This window comes from Tenrec ecaudatus, chromosome 2, assembly GCF_050624435.1.
Source record: "Tenrec ecaudatus isolate mTenEca1 chromosome 2, mTenEca1.hap1, whole genome shotgun sequence".
NCBI lineage: Eukaryota > Metazoa > Chordata > Mammalia > Afrosoricida > Tenrecidae > Tenrec > Tenrec ecaudatus.
Window position 1 is genome coordinate 35,764,565 of NC_134531.1, and position 18,049 is coordinate 35,782,613.

At 42.0% G+C, this 18,049-nt stretch overlaps 1 protein-coding gene across 10 annotated transcripts in view; it reads right to left on the bottom strand.

The window, feature by feature from the left end:
* Window positions 1-7,732: 7,732 nt before the first annotated feature.
* The window catches only part of CPLANE1 (ciliogenesis and planar polarity effector complex subunit 1), a 125,838-nt gene continuing 115,521 nt past the window's right edge, over window positions 7,733-18,049 (bottom strand). For 9 of the 10 annotated variants that reach the window (XM_075540942.1, XM_075540946.1, XM_075540944.1 and 6 more), the window contains 3 exons: window positions 16,342-16,469; window positions 8,518-8,696; window positions 7,733-8,081 (listed from right to left, as the gene is read on the bottom strand). In XM_075540942.1, coding sequence (XP_075397057.1) covers window positions 7,905-8,081; window positions 8,518-8,696; window positions 16,342-16,469 — 484 coding nt within the window. In that variant the 3' untranslated portion in view covers window positions 7,733-7,904. Of the gene's footprint in view, window positions 8,082-8,517; window positions 8,697-11,645; window positions 11,870-16,341; window positions 16,470-18,049 lie in introns of those variants that run through there. The other variant, XR_012782824.1, reaches the window with a different exon arrangement.

The following is an 18,049-nucleotide window of genomic DNA, read 5'->3' on the forward strand; positions in this document are numbered from 1 at the left end:
AACAAAGATGCAGGGATGGTCCAACATATGAAAGACCATCAGCATTATTCGCCACATTGGCAGGAAAATGATAAGAACCACATGATAATATCGACATGCGGAAAAGGCATTCAACAACATCCAACATGTAGTCCTGTTTAAGACACTCAAGAAGATAGGAATAGATGGAAAATTCCTCAATATTATACAAGCCATATATGAAAAACCAATAGCCAATGTGGTAGTTAACGGAGAAAAGACGAAAATAATTTCAATGAAAAAGGGGACCAGAGAATGATGTCCCTTGGCCCCACATCATACTGGAGGTCCTACCTAGCAACATAAGACAAAGAAAAGATATTAAAGGTATTCATCTGGGGCAGTAAGAGGCTAAATTATCATTATTTGCAGACGATATGATTCTGTACATTGATGATCCCCTAAATTCCACAAGTGGAGTGTTGGAAGCAATAGAAGAATATGACAGAGTGGCAGGATACAAAATCAGCAAACAGAAGTCTATTAGACTGCTCTACCTATCAGACAAGATCACAGAAGAGATGATTAAAAAGGTAGTACCCTTTACAATAGCCAAGCACACATTGAAATACCTAGGGATATACCTGACTACAAAAACGAAAGACTTGTATGAGGAAAATTATAAAACACTACTACAAGAAACCAAGAGTGACCTCAACAATTGGAAGAATATCCCATACTCGTGGGTTGGCAGACTCAATATAGTAAAGATGTCAGTTCTGCCCAACGCACTATATAAGTTCACTGCTATCCCAATATGAATATCACCATCCTCTTCAAAGAATTGGAAAAATGATTACCAACTTCATAGGGAGGGCAGAGCAGCCCAGAATTAGCAGAGAACTCCTCAAGAAGAAGGACAAAGTGGGAGGGCTTGCTCTACCTGACTTTAGCCTGTACTATACGGCCACAGTGGTCAAACAGTGTGGTACTGTTACAACGACAGATATTCAGACCAATGGAAAGGAGCTGAATACTCAGAAATAAGAACATCAGCTTACAGGCAACTGATCTTTGATAAAGGCAAAAAAATATTACACGGGAAGTAGATACCTTCTTCAATAAATGGTGCTGGAAAAAAATGGATACCAAAAAAAATAAAAATGGATACCTACCTGCAGAAAAATGAAGCAAGACCCTTACCATTGCTAAAAAGCAGTGATGAATGCATGAAGTATATTGCCGCATGGGAAGAACTGGAGGAAATTATACTAAGTGAAGTAAAACAAGCACAACATGAGTCTGCTGAGATAAGTTTATTAAAAAAAAGAAAGAAAAATGCAAAAGGGGCACAGGGAACAAGCTACTGTATATAAACATTCCAGGGCTGAGGTCCAGGTAGTATGATAGGGGCCAGACCAAATCCAGGGGTACATATGGTAGCTAACTAAAAAGGAGGGGAGGGAGGACGAAAGGGGGAAAAAAAGATGTGTGGCTGGGGAATAGGGCACTTACCCACCCAAGAAGGGGATATTGTTTGTGTCTACACAGGGAAAGAGGGACCAGACTTAAATCTGGTGTTCCGGGATGTGAATGCAGCATGCTGGCATGGAGAGGAGAGCCAGTGGAGGTGTCTGAGGACTCAGCCCCCATGCCAGCTACGTGAACAACCGGCCCTCCCTCAGAAGAATTTAGAGGACAGCACTGAAGCTGCAGCTAGGGGAGATGGACATGTCTGATCAGAGCACACGGGAGCAAATGAATGGGGAGGAAGAGAGAGGAGTACATCCTGGCCCACCAGGCCTGGAAGACAATATCCCTGCTCCAAACAGTGAATGCACAGAGTGGACCATATGGCTGATCCCATTATGTGATGACATCCCTCGCTGACCCATGGCACTATGGGGAACAACAGTGGAGACTCAGTGTCAGGATTGGCCCAGACTGACCCACTACACCCAGGCAAAACACTAAAGGCATGTGTCAGAGGAGCAGTGGGAGCAGAGCAGGGAACTCCTGAGGGAGTGTAAAGATAGACTATGTGGCCAGAGCATAGCACCCCATCAGATTTGACTGGAGGACACGCCTAGAGGTAAAAAAAATCAGACCTTGATCTATTCACAGGTTTTGCTTTTTAAATTTTTTTCTATTTTTAATTATTCTTTTATGGGTCATTGGCTTTCTCTTTTGTTGTCATCGTTGTGTTCTCATTTGTTGTTTTGTCTTGCTATGCCTTTTTTTGTGTGATTATTATCTCTACAGATATATCTAGATAAGATAGGCTAGACAAACAGTCTGCAGGAGAAAACAATGGGACCGATGGTTCCGGGGGTCATGGGAGAGGGGGAGCTGTTGACCAAGCCAGGGACTGGGGGTGCAACAAATGATCCAAAATTAGTGGCAAGGAGGGTGTGAGAGGCCTGGTAGAAATTCAGCAAGGGCAATGTAACCGAGAGAAATTACAGAAACCCAAATGAAGGCTGAGCATGATAGTGGGACCAGAGGAAAGTAAAAGGAAATAGAGGAAAAAACTAGGAGACAAAGGGTATTTATAGAAGTCTAAAAACAGGCATGTGCATATGTAAATATATTTATATAGGGTGGTGGGGAAATACATCTATGTGCATGTATTTATAGGTTTAGTATTAAGGCAGCAGATGGACATTGGACCTCCCCTCAAGTACTTACTCAGTGCAAGAACACATTCTATTACTCTGGCATTCCATGATGCACACCTTCCAGACATGAGTGCTGAAGACAAATGTGTGCATAAGCAAATGTGAAGAAAGTTGAGGGTGCCCGGCTATCCAAAGATATAGCGTCTGGGGTCTTAAAAGTTTGAAGATAAACAAGCAGCCATCTAGCTCAGAAGCATCAATGCCCACATGGAAAAAGCACACCAGCCTTGTGACCACCAGGTGTCGAAGGGATCAGGTATCAGTCATCAAAGAACAAAAAATCATATCATTGTAAATGAATGTGAGTGCAGAGTGGAGACCCAAAGTCCATCTTTAGGCAACTGGACACCCCCTTATTGAAGGGTTGCAGGGAGGAGATGAGCCAGTCAGGGTGCAGGGTATCAATGATGAAACATAAAACTTTCCTCTAGTTCTTAAATGCTTCCTCCCTTCACTATCATGATCCCATTTCTACTTTACAAATTTGGCTAGACCAGAGGATGTACATTGGTGCAGATAGGAACAGGAAAAACAGGGAATCCAGGACAGATGACTCCTTCAGGGCCAGTGGTGAGAGTGGCGATACCTAGAGGGTGGAGGGAAGGTGCAGTAGAAAGGGGGAACAGATTATAAGGATCTACATATAACCTCCTCCCTGAGGGATGGACATCAGAAAAGTGGGTAAAGGGAGACGTTGGTCAGTGTAAGTTATGACAAAATAATTTATGAATTATGAAAGGTTCATGAGGGAGTGGGGTGTGGGAAAGGAGGGGGAAAATGAGAAATGAGAAAATGATATTAAGGGCTCATGTAGAAAGCAAATGTTTTGAGAATGAAGATGGCAACAAATGTGCTTGACACAATGGATGTATATATGGATTGTGATAAGAATTGTATTAGCCCCCAATAAAATGATTAAAAGTTCCTCTTGTTTACAAAGCTCTTTCTTATACACTTATGAGTGTACATGAATTTGTTTCTCTAGTCTACCTGGACTAACATATTAAGGTACCTTGGGAGTAGGGTACTAGAAAAAAATCGTGAATATGGAAAATGGATGTTTATTTGACTTCTGACGCATGGTAGTGTTTCTTCTTTAGCTATCTAGAAGTCAGATTGTCCATGCGGTTCACTGGTCGTTGTCTGGAAAGACCATGGGAAGTTAAAGTTTTGATTCTTTTCATTGGTTTTTGTCTTTGGTTATTCCTATTTGAAATGGAGAAAATAAATGTGATTAATGTATATTTTGAAGTCAAGGGACAAAATAGCCCCCTGAATATCTCAGAGCTGCTTAGAGAAAATGGCTGACAGGTCAGAATGGGTGACACAAAGTCTGCCTCTAGCTTGATGCTGTCAGAGGCCTAATCCCATATTTTGTTTCAGTAGAATAGATAAGGATTAAGGTAAACCAAAAAAGGATTGAACTTGACTGTTTTAAGAATTGAGATTAGTATCTGAGTCTGCTTTGCTTATACTGATTTCTTCTGATTTTTCTTGTTGATACAATGATTGGTAGAAATGATTATTGGGAAGTATGAAAACAGAGTTTATAAACCCACTTCTCTTCAGCCATTAAAATTGGGACTTTAAATGGCCACACCTGTAAAAGAGGGGAAAGATTAGCCCCACCCAATGTTTTGGAATACTCAGGACATTTGCATTCCAAGAGAATTGCCTAGGGGCCTGTTGACAGATTCGAGTGGGAAAAAAAGGAAACTTTGGATTTCTGAATTTTTAACTCATAGTTTGTGCTTGAGGCTGGAAAAAATCTGGAATCATGAAGAAAACTCCTCTCTAGGACTAAACATTAAAGGAAACCTTTGGGCAAGTCGAAATGCTTGCTAGGTGACCATCTGGATACACTTGTTTAGTGGAAGTGTGAGAAATGCAGAAATGAAGGACGGATTGAGTCTGGCCACTGACAACTGTGGACTTGGTTCACAGGAACTAGAGAAGACAAGATTAGGTTGACTGGTCTGAAGTTCATGACCTAGCCCAAGGGGGCTAGGCTTGTTGAGAATTTGTGACAAGCCCATGATCTAAACAAGGTGACCAATGGGCACCCTGGTGAGGCTAAATGAGACAGCCCACATTGAGTTGACCAGAACCCAACCAGATGAAGAGGTTTTTCAGCCTGTAAACTGGTGCATATTGTTGCACTTTATGGATGGCCTGTCCGGATTTGACTCTGCTTATGAATGTGGATATCACAAGATTCCAACCGGAATAAATATTCTTCACGTCAAAGAATATGATTGTCTCCTCAGAGCACTGGGTTGATGTAAGTGGGCAGTATAGAAATTGGATACCCAAAATGGGGAGGATAAAGGCATGAAGTGGTTGGCTTACAAGATTTCACAGGTGTTGGAATACCGTTTATACTCATGTATAAGCCGAGTTTTCCAGCACATTTTTAAAGCAGTTTTGTGGTAAATTAGGGGCCTCAGTTTTTATTCGGGTCGGCTTATACTCGAGTATACATGGTATATTCATAAGAATATGTTCATAGGATTGTGGTGTAGATGTTCACTTAAGTATAGGATATTTTTGTTTTGTTCACTTATAGAATGTTATGTTTAAATGAGGGTGGCATATTGAATTGTATATGTTTTAGTTTTATCCAGTCAGGTACAGATATGATTTTATTAAGGTTTGTTTGAAAATCATATATGGCTAAAGAGTTCTGTGAAAGTGTCAGATTGACAAGGGGCGATCTGTGGTCATTACATAATCTGTTGTCAATTTAAGATAAGAGTAAAAGGGTAGAGCTTAGCCTGTCAATCAGGTCACAGCTTGACCTCATTTGGAGGCACTAAGGAGATAAATAGCTCGCTGGAGGTGGGACCTCGCTTACTGCCTTTGAGACATTACTGAGGGTGAGCCTGATGGAGCTACGTTGATCCAGCCAGACCTCTGGAGCCAGAGGAGCCACATGGAAACCCTACCAGCGCTCAGATGCTTCCACCACCACGGGATCCACAGGACTTTCCACCCACTGGCCTGTGTTCTTCCTGCATTTGGCATCATTGCATGTGTTTTGTGAGTCTGAAGCGGACTTTATAGATTGCTATCGGACATATGGGCTAATATCAGACTTACGGCCTTGTCTGGACTGGGCTGGGCTGTTTTCTCAATATTCAATTGCATATAAAACTCACTCCTAAACACATCACTTATGAGTGTCCATGAATTTGTTTTTCTAGTCTACTCGGACTAACACATGCACCCTCTACCTCAACCTGATTTTGCTGACATAACCCTAACAAGAATTCTCACAGGACTCTCCTAAACCCTGCTTTGCCCACTTAAGAGATCTGTAACGACTCTAGGTTGTTCAAGAATGAGTATCATTTAGCATGAACAACAATAGGGACTGATAAAGTTGAATTTTACCTGAACCCGCTGTAAAAGAAATCCTACCCCCATTTTGTTCTGGCAAACAGCAGGACTTAACTCTAAGGAATAAACTCAATGATTTATACTGTTAGAATAATTTTGTTTCTTCTACTTTTTTCTCCAACCTCCTACATCCCCAAGATTCACTAGCTTTGCCTTAAAAAAGGAAAACTTTCTGAGCAAACTGGAAGGAGTAGCCACTTCAGTACATCACTCACCCATCCCATTGCCCCTTAACTTTCTATTTAAAAGCTTGCCATCCTGTCTCAGCAGAGTTGGCTTTGAGCCATTTCTGGTGTCTCTGTTCCCTGCCTGTTAGTTCTCTTCATTCACCCCTGCCACAGTTTAACCGTGTCTAGCAATCTTTGACAGTTCTGGTGCCATGACTCCGATAGGATCAGATGCTTCCCTGGAGCCCCCGGACCTTCATCTAGGACCTGAAGTACCACCTTAATATTGTTTGGTGCAATTTTCTAATTCCCAGTACAATATTCTCATTCAATGAAAACATTAACTTCTACCAGGATCCTGATGGTGTAGAGCCAAATTCCAAATTACTGAGTGGTCAGTGTATAATCAATGCTCTGAGAAGTAAAATTTTGGAAGGCCACTCGTGACCTCTGCCCAATTCAGTATGTGTCGAGTGCATTTTTCCTTTTCATAGTTTCTCAACTAGAGTCACCTGAAGCAGAACATAAAGCATGGTACACAATAACCATTACTGGAGTTGCTGAGACAGGCAAAATGGCATTAGTTCTGACTTCAGTAGTTCGTCACCCAGTTGCTAAGTGTATATTACAGGGTAGAGAAAGATGGATGTTTACAATACAGCCGAAATCGGTTTAACTCAAGTCCATGAATTTAACATTTGGGCAGAAACATCGAGCTTCCTCTGAGGATTCCAGGGTACTCATCAGAGGCGTACATATTCGGTCATAATCATGTGAGGAGAGTGAGATGGAGTCCTAAGGCTCTGGGGACACACTCGCTATCAGGAGGTATCCCAAAGCATGACAAGCTGAAGATCTAGACATAGCAAACAACTTCTTTGACTTCATGCGTGGAGGGTTTTCAGTCCGGGACTGTCTGTAGCAGCAGGCGGCTCTGAGACAGGTTCATTTGGGTGGTTCCTGTGTTCTGACACTGGAGACATCCTCGGGCTGTTCATCTTTTGGCGGTTCTCTGTCCTCCCTCTCTTGGCTCATTTCAAGGTTTGTTGCATGGGATTAAAATCCCCTGAAAATACGACAAAATATGGGTCTAGCTATGACAGCAGAGTACTGTACCTGCTGAGCCTCCTGCCTTGATTATAAACTGGAACACACACTCTGGGAGATGACTGCTTTCACGCCCTGGAGTCCCTGAGGATATAGTCTTCTGAGGGTATCATCCTGACAGCCAAGCGCAGTGGTCCCCATGCTGATAGACTATAGGGTATGTTTTAAAACATGCTGATTGAAAGCCCCATAAGTGAATGTTTTATTCTCATTTGAAAATGACGGTTTTGTCATCATATCCACTCGTCTCAAGTTGTTCCTCGAAATACAGAGGTAGTAAATAAGATTTTTATTGAAAGTTCTTCAAATATTGTACAAACTTGATTTGAAAGGAATTATCTTTTTTATTTTGCCAAGATGAGTCAAATGCAAAAAAAAACCCTTAAAATAAATGTATATTTAAACAACCCTTTCTCCATGAAATGAAATTATCAAAACTGTTTATTTTCCCTTATGAAATGGCTAATCCAGAATTAGGGTACAGTTTACAAGTTTACATTGCTCCCTTCTTTCTCCCCTTTCCCTTATACCCACAGGTCTTTCAGTGCCAATCACCAAGGCATTATCCTTTCTGGGAATAAGGATGATATCCAGGTCACAGGCCCATGGCCCAGTGGACAGATGGGCTTCTGTTCTCCACTCCGGCCACCAGGTCTTCAATGGCATTCCAGTCGAGCTTGCTGAGGATACTGCCCGTGCTGTCAGACACGCTGTCCATGCTATGCAACCCCATACAAGGTTCTGGCGCTTCCTTTTCAGATGGAGACAGGCCCTATCAAATTGAGAAGGATAATAAAATGTGGTCCTAGGCATGGAGGCAAAAACAAATGGAGCTTGAAGTAAGCTCCCTAAAGCTTTGAGAGTTGCTCATTCATTACAGATCTGAAGGTAAAGTGAAGGGGATCAGGGCTATGGTCCCAGCACAACTAGATGCTTGGTACCAGACATGAAGAATGGACAGACAGGATTTTCAAACCTACAATGAACTACTCTTAGTTAAAAAGGCAATAGACGGTTCAGAAGAACTCTCTGAACTCCAGAGCACTAAGACATATGTGTGGATGCCTTCCACCACTACTTCAAACTCACCTGACAATCGTTCAGTAAAGCTATTGTCCAATGAAAAACATCATCATCAAAAGCTTTTATATTGCCTTTTTGCATGAAGAGGGCTCACTGGGCAAAGTGAAGTCTGGAGCAATACTTACTTGCAGAAAGGAATCCTGACTCTCATGCAGAATCTCACAGATCTCTGGAGGGAGTGTCCAGGGACTCAGCACAGTCTCCTCTCGCTCATATTCCATGCACACCTCCATGGCTTGCGGCACATGCCCAGCACATCCGTGTATGTTTGTGTGCTGAGGACTATGACATGGAGCTCCAGAGCCTTGACAGGAAAAGACCAGAGAATACATTGCACCCCATCATTCATTTGTTTTCTGTGACTTTTACTGGCAAAGCCATGGCAGCCATGTTTTGCCTAATATTTGGAACACAGGGGTCTTATGTTTCACCTTAGGGTTCTAACAATTCCGGTCACTGTAAAGAAAACAGAATTTTGATTAACTCAGCTGGGCCTCTTATGGACTTTTTTTTCCCCTCCTTTCATGGATTCTTACGGATGTTCTTAGGAGCAATGCTTTAGGCATCTTTACCTAGGCCACATCCCTAGAATATTGCCTTTGGCCACAGGTTTGAGGCTAAGTGTAGTGACATGAAGGCATAGCCCTTTCCTACTTACTGTATATTGGTACTGGCTGGAAAGAAAGCAGCCTCCCTCAGGTGGTGCCCAAAGGGATCTTAGCAAAGCCATTAACTAACAGTGCTTCTGTGCACAAAGCCCTAAAGAGTCTTGCCACATTGCCAAACATCATGTAACAAGGCGAGTGTTAAAGCATAGTCTAGTCCTTAACCAGGTGATTTCCTGAAGAAACACCCAAGACATGGGGTAAGATGGAATTCAACATAATATGTTCCTGACAAGGAGCCATTGGCTCTCAAAAACAAAAGGTAGAAGATGGGTATGGTTTGAGGACCTTTGATATGCTGAGGCAGAAGACAGTCTAAAAAACAAGACCCCAAAACCATAAAAGCAAATGTTTTGGCTAAGCATTGTATAAGGAAGCTCAGTGAAGCAGTGGTAAAATACTTGACTGGTAATCCAAAGGTCGGCTATTCAAATGCACCAGCCACTCCATAGGAGAAAGATGTGGCAGATCGCTTCCCTACATATTTATAGCATTGAAACCCTGTGGGAAGTTCTACTCTGTCCTGCAGGCTTCCTATGAGTCAGAATCAATTGAACGGCAATGGAGCTATGAGATTTACCTACATTGTATCTCTGAACTATCAGAAGGCCTTAGTGCCTAGTCTTTGGTCCCCTGACCCATCGATACTTTTCCTAAATGACCACAGCCATGGCTTCAAATCCCATCTGCATGGTGCTGGTTCTTAAACCTCCAGCCCAAGAGTTGACTGCCTGCTTGACAGCTTCACTTGGATGTGTGATAAACATACAACCGTAACATATTCACAACCACACTGCTAGTTTCTTAAACTCATTATTGGAATCTCCTTTCCCATCTCAAGAAATGCTCAGGAGTCAACCTTCATCCCTCTCTTCCTGGTACCCAATCCATCAGCAAGTTCTCTTGAGTGTATTTCACAATATATCTCAAATCAAACTATGTCCTCCCATTCCCATTGTTTCGACCCTAATCGAAACATTTCTCTTCCCGCCATCTGCTTTCATTTGTTCTTTTTCTCCTACATGTTCTAAAGATATCATTCTCCCTGCCTGATTCCCCATCCAAGGGAGTCCCACTGTGTCAGTCCATCTCAGGTGAGGGTCGTCTTTTCCCCTGACCGTACACTCTACCAAGCATGGCTCCCTTCTCCAGGGACTGGTACATTCTGCTAACATGGCAAAAGAATTCGAGATGAAGTCTCCTCATCGTCCCTTCTAAGGAGCCGTCTTTCTGTACATACTTCCAAGACAGATTTGTTGGTTCTTCTGACCATTCATAGTACTTTCAATATTCATCACCAATACCACAACACAAGGGACCTCGATTCTTCTTCTGTCTCCCTTATTCGTTGTCTAGCTTTCTCATGCGTATGAGGTCATTAAAAATATCATGGCTTGGGTCAGTCACATCTTAGTCCTCAGTGACAGCTTTGCTTTTTAACATTTTAAAGATGTCTTTTTCAGCCAATTTGATCAATGCCACTCAAGGTTTGATTTCTTGACTGCAGCTTCTATGGGTGTTGATTGTAAATCCACACAAAATAAAATCATTGATAAAGTTGTTTTGTTTATTATGATGTTGCTCATCGGTGGTCCAGGTGTGAGGATTTTTGTTTTCTTTCCATTGAGTTGTAATCTACATCGAAGACTGTAGTCTTCAATCATCATCACTTAGTACATCAAGTCTTCTTCATTCTAGCAAGCAAGGTTGTGGTATCAGCATATCATAGGTTGTTACCGAATCTTCCTTAATCCTGACTATTGGCCCAGCATACAGACTGCACAAAGACAGTATGTCCCTTCTCTCTCCAACTATCTACCAATTTTGCCATATTTACCTTTTCTGCCTATTATGCCATATTTATTTCTATATCATGGCTTTAAATTTGGTCTTCCCTCTGACTGGAAGTATTCTTCTGCCTTGTATATTACAATTTCTTCTCACCTTTCAGGATTTTCACTCTCATGTCACCTTCTCAAATAGACCTGTTTTACCCACCTAGTCAAAAGTAGCTCCCCCAATCCAGCCATGAGCTCCCTAATCTTATTTACATGCCTATGCTGTTCACGGCTAATAATGCCTGCTATGGCTTATGAATAAAACAAAACAATTTCATCGGCACTGAGTTGAATCTGACTCATGGAGACCCCGTAGGACAGAGTGGAACTGCCTCTGTGGGTTTCTGAGACGGTCTATCTCATTTTCTCCTGAAGAGCAGTGAGTGGTTTAAAACTGCTGACCTTCCATTACCAGCCCAACATGTCGCCGCACCACTACCCCCATCCCGGTTCCTCATGGATGCCTTCCTAAGGAATGAACTCACTGCACGACAGTGCTGGTGGGGAGAATATTAGTGTCCCTATTTTACAAATGAGGAAAAAGAGACCTATCGAGGCTCAGTCAATAGCCTAAGATGATGGAGACTGTCTACTTCCAGAATCTGAGCAAATGTAGTTAGAACTTCTATTCTTGGGGCAAGGGGTGAGTACTGGGAGGGTGAGGATGTGAATGGAGACTATCATACCCGAGGGTCCTGAGGAATCAAAAATAGGAACATGTTAATTTCTCAGGGCAGCAACTTTCCACACCTTTGTTTCTTGGGTCAGTGCCGAAGGGAGGGTGGTGGTACAGCAGGACAGCTTAAAGACTTTTCTTTCTCGCCTCAAGGTTCCATGCGGGGAATGTTTCTGGCGTTCAGCAGCACCTGTGGTTACCCCTTTAGCATCCACATGGAAACTGGGCTCTTGTTGAAAAGGGTTGACCTTTTCCTCATTAAAGACACCACTTTAGGATGCCACTGAAAAATTCCTGGCTAAAATACGGATTTCAGTAAATGGTAAGTAACAATTTTGAAAAATGAATGAACAGATAAAAGAAACATATGTAACCAATTACTGTGGTCAAACACACACACACACACGTGCACACACACACACACAGCTGTTAAAACCGAAAAAGAGAAGCCAACAGGTGGCTAAGCAATACCACAAACACGGGGGAAGGGGGACACACGGGGGCTGATGCTCCAAAGTAGATGGAAACAGAAGATTGCTGCTAAAGTATTCAGACTGTAACAAGAGATAATAAGCTGTAAACACCAAGTAATCTGCAATTCACAGCTATAACGAAGTAGGTGTGCTATACGCGGGGGTACCCTAAAATAACCCTGGAACAAACCTCTGCTGGGCGGACCTTTCTTAATACACATTTTTCCTCACCAGGCAAGCATCAAGCAACTTGCTCTGGGTTGGTGCACCCAGTGGTGTTGCCTGGGAAGGTTCTCTCTGGTCACAGTGAATTTTTGCATAAAAGTGACTTCAGACTGTCCTTTAGAGATACAGGCAGGTGGTGGAACAATTAATTGGCTATCTAGACATCAATACTCTTTTCAAACAAACTTCATTATTGACATCTAGAGTAAAATACAGGGACCCTGGTGGTGAGTGGTTATGCACTGACCCACGATCCTTAGGGTCAGCAGTTTGAAACCACCAGTAGTGCTGAGGGAGAAAGACTGGGCTTTCTACTCCCGTCAATACTTGAGTTTCAGAAACCTACAGGGGTCGCCATGAGTCAGCAATGACTTGATGGCAGTGCGAGTATGAAATACACAATCAAATTATCTGTACAACCAGTGCAGAAAGCAATATGGCATGCCCTAAAACACCTGGGGATACAACTACCATACGACCCAGCAATACCTTTGCTAGGCGTATGCCCCCATAAGTAAGAAATAGAACACAAACAGAGGTATACTCTCCTGTGTTCATTAAAGCACATTTCACAACAGCAAGACGTGGAAACAGCCCAAATGCCTATCAGTAGAAAAATGGACCAACTATGGTACACACACAGAATAGAATATGGTGCATCCATCCCTCAAAAACAGCAATGAAACCACTGAACAGTGACATGGCTGGGCCTGGAAACCATTATGCTGAGTGAAGTTAGTCAATCTCAAAAGTCAGTCAGACACTGTCTGAGGCTACTGCTACCAGTGACACATCAAAAGGAAACCCACAGTGGAAACCAGGCTGACAAAGTCACAGGCGTCCCTCAGAGAGGAAGCGTTCTTCCTGGTGGGATTATGGAACTGCCACTCAGTCTCTTTACAATCATCACCAGGCACTGTCCACAGAATCTAAAACTCAACTAGAAAATTGAATCCACTCCCTCTGCCACCCTAAAAGGAACCCCAATTCCTTTGCTGTAGTGATTGGTGGGCACAGTCTAGAAATAAAGCACCCAAGCTGGAAACCGAGTCATCTCATTTTTTTCCCTCACAGGCAAGGCTGCCATGGGACAATTAAGCAAATATCATGGGCAAGCAACACTAGATCATAACTCATTTCAAATAATGAAATTCTACACCTTTGGAATGTTTATAAAAATATAATTTAAATATATATAATAAAATGCATATTGTCTGCTGTTTAGTGGGGGTAACACTGGTTTGAGGCCATTCTGTCTATTGAACTAGATACACTGCTAGATATTTAATCTTTCACAAAAGATGAAAATGAGACTGAGAAAGAAAATAAAGCTAGGATAATTATCTACAGAGTATCTGCTACTAGCATAGGAGGATAGGGAGTGATAACTCTAGCATCAAATTGATCCAAAAAGCTATGGGGCTGGGTTTTAATGCACACATGGGGAAGAGACGAGAAGAGGAAATAAATAAAACTTCTAGAAATTAGTTATTGACTGAAAACTTGATAGGTGAATTAAATAGTGGATTTAACATACTTGAAGAGAGATGCAGTAACAGGCAAATGAATCTTCAAATTAAGGATGCAGTGGTGTGGCTAAATGACATTTCTTACAATGGCTCTTCTCTATCCATGTCTTTGTAACTCCCATCAATTAGTGGAACTATGCAAACAGCGCATGTGAAACACTAATAGTGGTCAATTTTGGTTGTCATTCCTTTACATACAAGAGGATCATCTCTGAAGTGGAGGGAGAGAATTCCTAGGCTCATCAAAGAGGCACCAGTGGAATGCGTTAGAAATCTCTGCCTGGAGTGGTGGGGGCACAGAGGTCAAGGCAGAGAGATCATGAAACAGAGCAGAGGAGAGCACCAAACTTCGGTGAGGGAGAGCAGTGGGTGAGTGTTCTGGCCCACAGACGCAGGGGCCAATGGACCATGTGACTGAGTGGCTAAAGATCAGAGAGAGACTTGGCAGCTGGCGGAGAAAGGTGTTGCTATGACTGATGACTGTATTGTTAATGTTTTCTGATCCAGTTAACCTTCCTAATCAACTCCCATAATTGTTTGTGCTGTCTGTGAGTTTTATGCCACTGCAGCAAATGATCAAACCTAGCATAAAAGGTAGGAGGGATGGTTGGTGTCAGAATCGGGTGAAGAAAAATGGAGGGTGGAGGCATGTCTGACCTCCGAGCGAGCCTGGGCTGGTGTGGAGATGGATGCTCTTTCTCCCTTGTGGAACCAGAGAAGGTCAGAAAATGTTCCCGTGCCATTTTCACATGCGGACACAGAGACATAACAGAATTCGACTACTTATTTCCCATTTTTATGGTGCACATAAACATTTCTTCATTAGTTCTGTAAAATATAGTTATTTCTATAAATATGGGATAACTGTATAGACCTCACTGGATTGCTATGAAGATAACAAGCTAATGCATGTATGTGTTAATAAATGCTTGACATCTATGCTTGTCTGAAACTATCATTTTCATTTTTCTAAGAAGATCTGGAAGTCACTTAACTTTGATAAACCTAGGTTTTCTCAGCTATAAAATGGGGATAAGAGTTGCCCTATCTACTAACAACAGGTTTCTGATGGGCAGCTACTAGGGGAATACCGTAAGGGTGGAAGTACTTCTTAAATTGTGACAAAGAGCATGAGGGAGATGGAAAAGTGGAGATGTTATGAAATAAGTCTATTAGGTATAATTCCCCTCTCTAGTTGATTAGTCAATTTAGGCAAATACCCAAAGATGGGATAGAATGTGGCCTGAAATTCCTACATCTATACAGGTCCAAGGTTCCCAAACTTGACTGATCTTTAGAATCATCTGGGGAGCTGGTGAAACTCCAGATCCCTGGGTTATTCTCCCTTGAGATTCTGGTTAATTGAATTGCAAATAGAGCCCACATATCTGTAGCTTCACCAGATCCCCAGGTGATTCCAATGGACATTCAAATTTGGAAACCTGGGGTACAGGTCAAAAACTGCAGCTTTCAGGATGGATTACAACTCAGTAAAAAGAAAACCAAAATTAAAAACTGGACCAACAGAGAATAGTATGATAAACCAAGAAAAGATTAAAGTTGTTGAATATTTCATGACTCATGGAGGCAGCAGTTAAAAAAATCAAAGGGCACTGGGTTGGGCAGATCTGCTGACCAGACCTCTTTAATGTGCTGAAGAAAATGGATGTCACTTTGACAACTAAGATCCGCCCAAATCATGGCACACTCATCACCTCATATGCATGTCAAAGCTGGATCACAAATAAGGAAGACTACGCTGATGAATTTGAATTATGGTGCTGTACCAAGGTGGCCAGAAAAATAAGGAAGCCGGTTTTGCAAAAAGTACAGACAGAATCAAGGAGACCATGAGACAGCGCAGAGAAGCCACACCAACACTGTGAGCCAGAGCAGTCTCACCCACTGTGGACCTGTGACCAGGAGAGCCCGTTTCTGAGGAAAAGCATGTTCCAGAGTAATCAAAACAGGACATAATTTCAGGCTGAGGATCTTGGTCTTGTATGCTCTCGCCATCCCCACTCTAAGGACTGGATTTCTCAAAATGCCTATACCTGCAGCCAGCCACTCAAAAAGAAACAGATGCTGTAACTAGGTTGTATCCACTAATTTATGGACGGCTCAATTTCTATTACAAGAAGCACAGGAATTTTAAAAGATTATTAGGATTGTTTTATTTTTATTTTTTTAATTGTGTTAAATAATTTTGTTGGAGGCTCATACAACTCTTTTAAAAAATCATTTTATTGGGGGCTCTCGTACACCTCCATTATGTCACACAGTTTTGTCACACAGTTTTGATGTTGCCATCATCGTTTTCAAAATATTTTCTTTCTACTTGAGCCCTTGGTATTGATTGTTTTATTTTAAAGAAATAGAATGAAATACCAGTATTACTAAGGCTTTATCAATTCCTCGTGTTTTGTAAAGGTGTTAACTGCCTTTTTTTTCCTGGAGATGTATAGCATTTACTTGGAAATACACCTTTGGGACAGGAAGGGCTGGGTCTAAATCATACGGTGTAAAAAAGTGGAAAGACTTACCTCCTTGCCAAAGTGAATCGTGACACTGTTGTTCCCACGGCTTTCCTTTTGGACTATCTCTTGGTTTGGTTTGATAGCTGATTTTTCCAGGTTGATTGATTGGAAAATTGTGACCATGTTGATTTGTTCTAAAGTAAAAATTACATGATTATATTCCTAGATTCTCTTATCAGTGATAAATCTTAGTATTTCAAAAAGCCCAGGTGAGACCCCCCCAGATTAATTCACTCACTTAACATTGTTTAATGATGCATTTAGCATATAGTAACCCCCAATTAACTATCTGTGTAACTAGTATTTCAAACACCTTCTTTCCTTTTAAAAGTGGTTTTTGGTTATCTTATTCCATTTAAACGTCTTCATATCCTTGGTGGTTATTTAGGTACTTATCTTGTCCTTTATTCTAGAAAGGTTTCAAGGAAATTCTCTAGTATTTCGCAGTCCACATGATGCACACCAGTGATCTGACTGCTTGAATCTGATGGCAGCATTTCCTCTAGCCAAGTGGTAGATTGTATGCTGTTGTGTATAATCCCAACCAGTCACAGTTGGCGAGGGCTACCAATTCCCAGCTGGGGTGGAATAAAGCTGGCTCATTATTGACTAGGAAAATGGCTAGTCAAAAGGTGATCTTTATAAAAATAATTTTATTGGGGGCTCTTACAGCTCTTATTACAACCCATACACATATCCATTTTGTCAAACACACCTGTACATATGTTATAATCATCTTTTTCAAAACATTTTCTTTCTACTTGAGCCCCTGGTATCAGCTTATTTTCCCCCTCCCTCACTCACCCCTTCTCTCTTGATAATTAATAATTCTCTCTTTTTTTTTTCATGTTTTACACTGACTGCTGTCTCATTTCACCCACTTCTCTGCTGTTTGTTCCCCTGGGAAGGATGCCATATATTGATCATTGTGATCGGTTCTCCCTTACTCCCCGTCCCCCAGCCCTTACCCCCTTCTAGTATCACTGCTCCCCTTTATGAGTTCTGGTTCCCTGTGTTGCGAGGTCTTTTCTGTACTGGTATACATGTTCTGGTCTAGTCAGATTTGTAAGACAGAATTGAGGTCTTGATAGTGTGTGTGTGTTGGGGGGGAAGCATTAAAGAACCAGAAGAAAGTTGTGTTTCATCCGTGCTACACTGTATGCTGACTGGCTCTTCTCTTCCTTGTGGCGGCTCTGACAGGGGGTGTCCAAATGACTACTGATGAGCTTTGGAGCTCCACTCTGCCCTCCCCCTCATTCCCATTTGTGTTGGACAGGGTTCTCTAGAGAGACAAACCAGACTGCTAGTAATTATATATAAATATATTTATAAAGATAGATATATAACACAAGAAATGAACCGTTAAATTATATAGATAGATGATACAAGAAATAACAGTTAAATTATAAAGCAGTGAGACACTAGCAGGCCTTTAAGGCTTGAGAGCCGCCAGTCGCCAGTCCCCTTCTGTAGAGAGAGCTGGGCTATAAATACCCAGGCAGCAAACAGAAAGGCAGTTCACCAACTGTCACCAACTGTCAGTCCCCAGCTCCAGAGATGAACATTCCAATCCTGTGGGATTGGAGGAACCTCAACTTACAGCAACACAGTCCACAGGCTAGGCATCCCACAAGTAGTGTACCTCTTTAAATTGAAGCACAGAACAAGCAAGGTGAGGCTCACCGAGCCATTTATCCCTCCGCCCTTCAATTAA